At 43.0% G+C, this 9,859-nt stretch overlaps 2 protein-coding genes across 3 annotated transcripts; one reads left to right on the top strand and one right to left on the bottom strand.

Moving 5' to 3' along the window:
- Positions 1-107: 107 nt before the first annotated feature.
- cyp4f3 (cytochrome P450, family 4, subfamily F, polypeptide 3) lies at positions 108-4,785 on the bottom strand. Its single transcript, XM_084346845.1, has 13 exons — positions 4,497-4,785; positions 3,956-4,100; positions 3,798-3,851; positions 3,369-3,496; positions 3,033-3,154; positions 2,801-2,947; positions 2,280-2,403; positions 1,865-1,931; positions 1,656-1,785; positions 1,435-1,568; positions 1,275-1,339; positions 906-988; positions 108-834 (listed from the first exon to the last, which is right to left on the bottom strand). Exons 1-13 carry the CDS (start codon positions 4,698-4,700, stop codon positions 630-632), a joined length of 1,608 nt encoding a protein of 535 aa, XP_084202971.1. The 5' UTR covers positions 4,701-4,785; the 3' UTR covers positions 108-629.
- A 314-nt stretch (positions 4,786-5,099) lies between these two features.
- On the top strand, positions 5,100-8,490 carry LOC311253046 (uncharacterized protein). Of its 2 annotated transcripts, none has more exons than XM_084346765.1 (6): positions 5,100-5,261; positions 5,680-6,163; positions 6,344-6,593; positions 6,807-7,056; positions 7,136-7,685; positions 7,801-8,490. In XM_084346765.1, the coding sequence occupies exons 2-6, from the start codon at positions 5,694-5,696 to the stop codon at positions 8,204-8,206; spliced, it is 1,926 nt and encodes a 641-aa protein (XP_084202891.1). In that variant the 5' UTR covers positions 5,100-5,261; positions 5,680-5,693; the 3' UTR covers positions 8,207-8,490. The 2 variants fall into 2 exon arrangements, with proteins under 2 accessions (XP_084202891.1, XP_084202892.1); XM_084346766.1 differs by having other exon boundaries at positions 7,804-8,490.
- Positions 8,491-9,859: the final 1,369 nt, after the last annotated feature.

The raw sequence follows: 9,859 nt of genomic DNA on the forward strand, positions 1-9,859 counted from the left end.
ATTAACCCAACAAATAAATGATTACTTGTGGAAAAGTGTGCATACAAATAGAAATAATACCCAAATAATAATAAAACAACACTCCTCCTGCCTCCCTGTGTCCAGATTTTGTTACTGCAGCCAGAAAATCTCAAAAAAGCACTTGCACTACTGTGAGATCATTTTGTAATCACATTTAGAAATGACAAACGCCCTGTCAAGCCATTAAAGCATCCAAGATGTGGTCTTCCTAATGCATGAACAGCTCTGTGACAAACGCATCATCTGTCTCCACAGGAATATTTTCATTAAGATCTCTAAGATCCCTAATTATGTTTCATTCCTCTTCTTTATTTTAGAGATAGAAACTTTAAAAGTGACTTTTTCTCCCTTTAAGAATGAGGATATTTTCTTTTTAAACTCTGGATTGATTTAATCAAACTTAATACAATAAAAAGTGGTGAATGATTTGCTGAGTCATGTCATCGGAACAACAATTAAAATATATTAAAATCATTTTAAATTAGCAAAAGAATAACAAAGCCTGACAAACTGCGTTGTAGAAAACAAAGGTTACACATTAATTCAGAATCAGTACAGTAAACATTAATCCAGTGTCAAGTACAGAACTAAACTCCTGGGTGTTTTGTTCAGGTGTCATCTTGTTGGATCAGAGGCTCCACCTGCAGCCACAAGCCTCCCTCAGCACGCAGGACAAGCTGGGGGAGACGGCGAACTCCTCTGGAGCTGCTACCGATTTCTGGGTTCACCCCCGGGCTGAGACGAAACCTGAGCAGGGTCAACGCCACGACGACTCGAAGCTCTGCCAGGGCGAACTTCTGACCAATACAGTTCCTGTGAACACATACAGGTTCTCATCAGATCTTATTTACCTTAAATGTTAAGCTGTAACGAGGATGCAGTACCTTGGGCCGGAGGAGAAGGGGATGAAGGCATGAGAAGCAAGCCCCTCTTTGTTTGTAGGATCGAAACGCAGCGGGTCAAAGTCCTAAAAGAGAGGAAATCACACACATCAGACATGAGTACTTGAGTAAAAGTCTCAAAGTATTTGATATTAAATGTACTTAAGTATCAAAAGTTAAAGTAAATTATACACATATTTGGTTCTGATACATTATGTAATCTAGTAACTAAAGTAATCAAATAAAAGTAGTGGAGTGGAATTATAAAGTAACAGAAAATGGAAATCTTCAAGTACAGTACCAGTAACTCCAAATTGTACTTAAGTATAGTACTTGAGTAAATGTACTTAGTTACATTCCATCACTGCTTACATGTGGGTTGGTCCAAACAGCAGGGTTGTGGTGAGTTCCATAAATACTGACCAAACAGATGGCACCTTCGGAAGAATAACAGAGGTTGAGGTTGGTAAATCCCTTAAATGACTCTTTTACAAATGAACTTCTGTATGTGGTCTGAGTCCGTCCCTCTCACCCTTCGGTACAGTGCGATCCCCTGGTAGCGGCATGTCCTGGGTGTACCTCCTTGTCACAGCCTGCACAGGAGAGTGCAGCCTGAGAGACTCTCTGATGCACATGGTGGTGAAGGGAAGGTTGGACAGATCCTCCCTTTAGATAAAACACACACATGCATATATCATCAGAACAAACCTTCACCCACACTTAATACTACAGGTTGTTTGTGTGTTTTCTGACCATTCGATTTCACGTCCCTCTCGTTCTTGCATCAGCTCCATCACTTCCTGCCTGCATTTCTCCTGATAGTGGTCGTGGCGTGCTAAATTATACAGCGTCCAGCAAATGGCACTGGCCGTTGTGTCGTGACCTGTGGACAAACAGTCGGAGGGTTTCAGCTAATTTTAAAAGTGGACAGAAAAATCCAGTGTTGCTTTAAAGAGTCTCACCTGCGAACATGAAGGTGTTGGCCTCAGCCTGTATCTCCTCATCTGTCAGGCCTTGTCCATCCTCATCCTGCAATAGTACAGAAATGCCCTTTTTGTTTGTTTTCTCCATTTTTCATTCGTTAAAGGGACAGTTCACCCCCGAAATGAAAAATACATATTTTTCCTCTTCCCTTTAGTGCTATTTATCCATCTAGATTGTTTTGCTTCCTTCCAGACCCTGACCCGATTACTCAAGATTATTAATGGACCTTGTCGGTGAGAAGTAGGAGCTATTTTCTTTCTGTATCACCACGAAGAAGGCCGAAAGATGGCCGACAGGCTAGCTAACTAAGCTAACTAAGAGGACGCCATGAATGTCAGTTCACAGTTTTTGCACTGTCCCTAGAATAAAGCTTGTTTCTTCTGTCTTTCCTACCTTTGTCAGCAGTATGATGTCCACGAAGTCTTTCTTCCTCTGTGGTGCCGTGGTGAATCCTGTTTCTGTCTCCCTCTGTTGGCTGATCAGGGCACGACGCTTCTGAACCACCTCCCTGGTAAACCTGCAAACGCAAACCAATCACCAAGTCTGTGATGAAATATCTCAAGGGTTTATCAGTTGTTCAGAGAGTTGTTCGTATAAATCAGAGGTTGCCTATATCACACACGTATATCAAACATCTGATTCTGTTTCCAGCTTCTTGTTGCTGTGTTTGAAATGACCACAGACACCAAATAACACAAATATCAACCCTTATGGCTAAAGATGAGGTTAGAGGAGCACCACATTTACTCAAGTACTGTACTTAAGTACAATCTTGAGGTACTTGTATTGCCATTTTCTGCTGCTTCATACTTCCACTCCACCACATTTTGGAGGTAAATATTGTGAGTTTTCACTCCACTCCATGTATTTGATTACTTTAGTTACTAGTTGCTTTACTTTTTCTCAGGCGGTACCTGTGCACGATGCTTAAGGCCTTCTTGAATCGTTTCCCCTGCTCTGTTTTCCAGTAAATCCAGTCACAGTGGTGTAAAATCCTTTGGCGTCGATCTATTATCAGGTCACTCAGCTCCACGATGGCTGACACGTACTCACTGGTCGACCTGGAGAGAGAATATTCTTAAAGAAATGGAAGAACAGGAAGGAGGAGGATGTATTTGTGGTACATGGTAAAGATGGTGCGCTCACTGCTGACAGTTGCTGTTGTAGCTGAAGGCACATTTCAGCAGACTGTCCAGGGTCATCAGAGTGACCTGATCAAACATCTCGATGTTAGTTGTGCCTCCTGCCACCAGGCGGCGCCACTTTTCCTGAAAAACAGAAAATCAGTCATGTTTTTCTTCAGCTAATTGGAAGACAGTTGTACAGTTGACACTTCTGATGACTGTTAGATGGACAACATCTTTGGACAATGAAAGTGAAGCCAAAACAAGTAATAGTTTCTTGGGGAAGGACCACCAAACCCCCTACCAAATTTCAAGAAAACACTATTCTTGTTCATGTCTGTCTCTGTCTGGGTCTCACATGCATGGTGTTAGTTGAGGTGTTAAAGATGGCGACGTAGTTCTTCAGGATGTCGAAATGAAAGGCCGGAGTCAGCAGCCGTCTCTTGCGAGACCACTCCTCCCCGTTGCTCAGCAACAGACTCTGTCCTGGGACGTGAGGGAGATAAAGGTTGGAGGCGAGGATGCAAACCGAAATCGATACTTGGATAGCCATTACTGTTATCTGACTATATTGTGTTCATTTAATGACTAGACAACAATATAACACAGGATTGTTATTTAATGCTGAGAAACCTGCGACACTCTTTATTGAATATCCATAAATAAAAGGAACAGAAAAAGTTTTTAGCTTAATTTATATGTTTTATGAACATGGAACCAAATTGGATTAGAGCTGAACTGTGAAAAACTAGACTCACATGAGAGCATCATGAGATATTTGACTCACCAAGCCATGGACGCAGATGGCCATAGATGAGCTCGTCTTTCACTGTGATGCTGGCTGCATGGAGGCAAGTATGGAGGATAAAAGGGAACAATAAGTGTTTAATCAAGCTTTGGTTTTAATAGCTCCAATAAAACTCGACTGATGGGCTGTTATCCTACCAGGAGCCATTAGCAGAGGTTTGACGAAGTCTGGGTGGAAGAGTCTGACCAGGTGATAGAACGGGCCGAGGAACCAGCTGCAGGAGTGTTTGTACGTCTGCACCAATTCATCCACATCCAGGAGACCTTCCTCTGTGCTCCGCATCTGAGGCACAAATATATATTTAAATATTACATCGCAATAATATACATGAAGTTTAATGCAGTCCTATACAGGTGGGTCTCCGTATCAATACAAAAGAGAAGATGATTGGATAGTGCTGTGTTGGGCAGAGCTCTGGCGGAGAGAGTCAGGTCCAGATCCAGACCTTCTGGAGGAATAATCACCTGGAGTCCAAAGCTGTTTACTATATAAGCCCATTTCTGATAGTTGAATTCTCAAACAGCATTTTAAAGGAAATTTTGTAATTATTTTGCAACACTGACCACATCCTGTATCACGCTGAGAAAGTTAGTTAGACTTCCAGATGTGTTAACAAATGAAATTACTATCATAACCTCAGAATGTACATATAAGACCTCAAGTGTTAGTGTGTCCTACCTGGCCCAGGTGGCCTAAAATCCAGGAGTTAGCAGGTGGTTTGCTGAAGCATGACAGCCTGTGCATGAACCAGGCGTGTCGCACCAACATCCTCGTGGTCCAGACTGCAACCACAGCTCCCAGTCCTGCACCGACCACAAACAGGACCTGACAGAGGCCCGTCCAGCTGAGGACCTGAGAGAGGACGACCTGGAGGAGAGGCATCCTGGGGCAGAAAGAGACTTATTCAGACGTCCAGGTTGTGTGACACTCTGTTGTAGCGGTGTTCACAACGAGAAGTTGTAAATGTTGAAACCAAACTGTTCCAACTGATTATTTCAACAGGAACAACTGCTGTAAGCGTAATGAGACACACCACTTCCTCTGTCTGATTAAACAACCTTAATATGTTGATATAGACTCAGCGGGGAAGATGGATAAATCATAATAAGATAAATGTGAAATTTTTAGTCAAATCCATAAATATAAGATACAGAAATCGAAACTGTAAAATTAAGAAGTCACAATTATCAACTTTTTATCTTATAATTCTGATATATTGTGGGAATATCTTTTTTTTTAATTGAGAGTTGTGTTTTACGAGGAGCTCCTGAAGGCCACACTGATTGGCACCGGATGCACCTGAGCTGACGCCTGGCTGCGTCTGAGGATTGTCACAGAAAACAGTTTATAAATCATTGTCTGAGTCCTGCAGGAGGCCTGAAATGAGAAGCAGGCGACTCTGTGCGTGTTTCCAGGTGTAGTGTTTGTACCTGTCAGTTTCAGGTGAGTTTTAATTAACCATTTTTGCTCCAGTGGTGTGGGGGAAAACACGACCGTGCTAGCTAACTTAGCTAGCTAATTAGCTTAATTTGAATTAGCTCTAGCAGTTGACTTAGGGCATGTTTACCAGGTTCCGCCATGTTGGTCTGCATGTTTACCCTTCCTGATTTAGATTAAATGGTTGAAATAAGCTAATTTGTCCATTTATTAATCTGTCAATTACCATCATCAAAATTAATATTGTTCTTTTTATTTTAATATTTTTGCACTGTACATCAATATTGGCCTGTATTAAGCTCTTCAGACAGGGATTCATTAATATGTAATTTATTTTTAGACTCTTTAAGATTTATTTTATGATAAAAGACAAAACCATGCAGATCCAGTTTCTCATTCGTCTTCCTCTGTGTGCATGTGGCAGGTTTTCAGCTCAAAATGGATGAAACTGCAGATGGCCATGACAGGTGTGACAACCAGAAGACATCTCCACCTGCTTCCAGCTCCCCTCTATCGTCTGTCAGTTCCACCCAAACATGGCTGCCAGCCGTATCACCTGTACGGCCTCCCTGGATGAATGGTTTCAAAATGGATGGTGTGAACCCTCACATGGGGATGCAGTCGAGTCCTCCGACTCGTTTCTATGAGGAACTCTTCTGTACCAGCCAGAGGTCCAACACTCTGGCCCCTCTGGCTGGCGCCCTCGTGACCTCCTCTGGGCCGTGGAGCGATGTGGCGAAACAAGGTTACCTGGGGAAGCTAGAGCGGAACCAAAGAAAATATTTTGTCCTGAGAGCAGGAAGTCACACCGGGCCGAGCCGACTCGAGTGGTACAGGAACAAGGAGAGGTTCTCAGCAATGGAGAAGTCTGCTGGTAAAGCTGGGCTGTTTGGCTCGAGCAAGCAAGGGTTGGTTAAAATGACTCATCTCATCAGCCAGATGTTGATACATTTAATGTACTGTCTTTGTTCTCTCTCATAAGATTAAGTTATTGGTTTGAGATCCTGAAAATGTTGTCTGTAGGTCATTAAGGTGACTAAAGAAACTTAACAATCTGAAATTGTATTCAATTGATTCCTCCCTCTCAGGGTGATTTACCTGAGGTGCTGTCTTGGTGTGAGCCGGACTGGCAGTACCAGGAAAGGCCACACAGTGGCGCTGTATGCCAAGGATCAGACAATGGTGCTGGCTGTGGAGGACCAGTGGGAACAAGAAGAGTGGTATCTGGCCATTAAGACGCTGATGGAGGAGGAACGTAAAGATGAAGAGCATGGAGAAGGGTTTGATGAAGAGGATGATGGGTATTGCACTCTTCCCCCTGCTGCATTCTTCAAAGAGGTTAGATCAGACTTTTATTCTCTTCTTTCTGTCACATCCAGTTGAAGTAAGTTTACGATAAGGTCTCATACCTCAGTTTAAACATCCAGACACGGTTTACAAAGCTTATATCACAAAAATAATTTCAATTATCGGTTAATACACTTTTTTTAGTACTAGCAGCTCTTCATCAGATATAAATATCTCTGCTTGCTCCCTTCACCCTCGGCTAAGGTTTGGCCCGTCACTGTGAAGCCCAGAGATCTGGGTTGTTCCAAGTCCCTGGCAGGGGAGAGCCGGCTCTGCCTCACAGCTTCATCCCTCATCTTGGTCAGAGTAGGCGCGTGCAGTGACTTGCCTTCAGTTACGATACCGTTGTTGAGTGTCCGTCGCTTTGGCCACTTGGACGGCTCGTTCTTCTTGGAGCTTGGCAGGTCGGCACCAAACGGTCCAGGAGAGATCTGGATGGAAGCGAGGGACCAAGGTGATTAAGAATAAAAGATGTTGATTTTACTCATTTCTTACCATAACATTGTGACTCATCTTCTTTTTGGGCTGTACAGGAAACCCAGCAGTAGCCCAGCACATTCATGAGGTGGTTCGCGAGACCGTGAGGGCGCTCCGAGCTCTTCCGGACTTCAGCCGGTCACCAACCTCCAACCCCAATCATCTTCCAATCCTTCTGGCCTCAAAGCGATGCAGACCCAAATACAGAGACAAAGTGGTGAATGTGAGACCACTCGGTTCTCGTCTGGTCCTGCCCCCCAAAAACCCTGAAAGTCCAACCCAATGTTACCCGGAGCCGCACAAACCAGAGCCTGAATCTACTCTCAGCCCTTTCAGATCCCATCAGAACTCCACGTCTGAGACCAGCAGCTACATGGAAATGAAGACGGACCATCATCTCCCAGAGAACAAACAGAGGGAAAACAACTGTGGGATGAAGGTCTGGGAGCCAGGTGGTGAGGAGGAGAAGGAGGGGCTGGGGTACATGATGATGTCACCACAGGTAAGCAGTTCATCTGTGCTGCCTCAGGATGACTATGTGACCATGACGAGCCCACGTAAACACGACTGGCCTGTTTACTCTTCCCCTCAGACATCGTTCAACAGGTGAGTTCAGTTCTCAAATAGGTGACTTACATTTAATATTTTATTTCTCATTTCCTGTGTTACCCAACTCAACACTTCTTCCACGCTAAGAAAAAATACAACTTTGTGTCTCTAGCAGCTCCACCTCTGACAGCTACTCTCCTCAGGACCCGTTACATCATCAGCCCAATGAGCGCAGCCAGCCACACTGTCAGTCAGATACAGAAGCTGACCAATCACAGATGAGCATCAGCTGCTCCACCAAACCAGAAGATGACGCAGGACAGGAGCAGAACTCAGCCGAGCAGAGACGACTCCCAGCACCGACCAGGACCACTTTGTCCCCTGTGAGCAGTGTTGATGTGCTGATTGGGATAACTCCTTTTGTCCCATGTGGTCCAGGCTATACCAGGCCAGTCCGGGCTGGTCCAAACTCTGGTTCAGGTCGGCCTGGTCGACTCCAAGCTGTATCAGACCACTCTGTGAGAAGACACCGGCTGTCATTGTGTCTGCCTTGTTGTCTGCAAGCTGAGGACAGATAACGTGGACAGGAGCTATTGATTTATTCTGGTGCAGCAGGTTATTATTCCTGATGGAGGAGTGCTTGAATAAAATATTTAATTGTGACTGTTGCTGGAACTTGTTGTGACAGAAACTGTCTTTACTGTCTTCCACTGAATACTTCGGTATATGTTTGAGGAAAATAGTCTTTGTTGACAATGTTCTTTGGTGCGGGTTGAAACGAGCCTTGTGTTTGGGTCTAAACCACACAGCACTTGAAGATGCTATATGTTATATGAAAAAATAAAGTCACATGAATGCACAATTTCTGAGTCCCTTATTTACAATATTCACACAAGTTCAAACAGCTTAGTTGAGGACTTTGGATGTTTTCCACCCTGTAGAATTGCCACTGTATTTAAAAGCAAAAGTGTCAGTATTATAATATAGATATATAAATATAAAGATGTATGATATATAAATGGGTTGGAGTCACAAGAGATATTTCTATGCTGACGTGTTCTTGACTCGAACTTGCATATCTCAAATGCAGAGCTGTCGTTGAGCCGTATCTGTTCAGACATGCTTTCTCTTCATTCAAATAAAGGTAGTGTTTTATCGTCCAGGTATCAGACCCCTTTTTGAATAAACTAAAGTCGTTACCCTGCTGAGCACCTTACATGGTGACTCAACTACAGCTGTCATGACCATAACGCTGTCTTCTTACAATGGGGGCAGGAATATAACATCACAAAGACTGTTAGTAAATGCCCCTATTTAATGTCAAATTTAGAGTTGATCAGCTCAAAAGATGTTTTTAAGATGTAGGTGTTGAATAATGTGCTGACTGTTAGCTTTAGGTTGCATCCACATGGGATAAACAGTTCATCTGATATTGCTGTCTTGTTGTTCCTAGAACGTAACAATTGAAGTTGTTCCATCAATTCAATTTAGGAAAAAGCAACAAAATCATATTTAGGATGAGCAGGTTTAGGAAAATATCTAAAATATGCAGTTAAATATTTCCTTTCACAATTTTTTACCATGTGTTAAGAAGATAATTGACAAAAACACTTGGTTTAGTCAACAATACTCGGTTGTTGGGAGTTGTTGGTGGCTGAGAGATTTGTGGTCTCAACCATAATGACATAAGTTTTGTTTAGTTCATTGTAGACTCAGAGACCCGGACTCTACTGGTTTACCTTGTGAATGAAGTAATTTATGTTCAGTTATTAACTGGTAATTGAGGGTCTCCAGACTCCTACCTGACATCTTGAGACTTGACTTGAAAAAGTTACAAAGGGAAAGTTAAAGGGGGATGATAAATGGTCCCTTATCGTCGACGTCCTGTTTTTAATATTCAGTGTAAAAACACTGTAAAATGTGAGTGGAGCGACACAACAATGAGGACTGCATCGGGCTGCACCACACGCCGGCCTGATCTTGATTCTGAGAACCTGTCCAACGTGTATGTTTTGCATACACTATCTGCACGTCTCACATTTAACTGATTTCTGCTCAGCTGCATCATTCTCCTTAACAACTGAAGTAGATGGAGACTTGTTTTAAAATGTAAAAAGATGACATCCTTAAAAGTCTTTTGTCCACAATCCAAAAGTATTCAGTTTACTGTCATAGAGGAGTAAAGGAACCAGAAAACATTCACATTTAAGAAGCTGGAATCAGAGACTTTC

This window comes from Pagrus pagrus, assembly GCF_965226575.1.
Source record: "Pagrus pagrus genome assembly, chromosome: 24".
Taxonomy (NCBI): Eukaryota; Metazoa; Chordata; class Actinopteri; order Spariformes; family Sparidae; genus Pagrus; species Pagrus pagrus.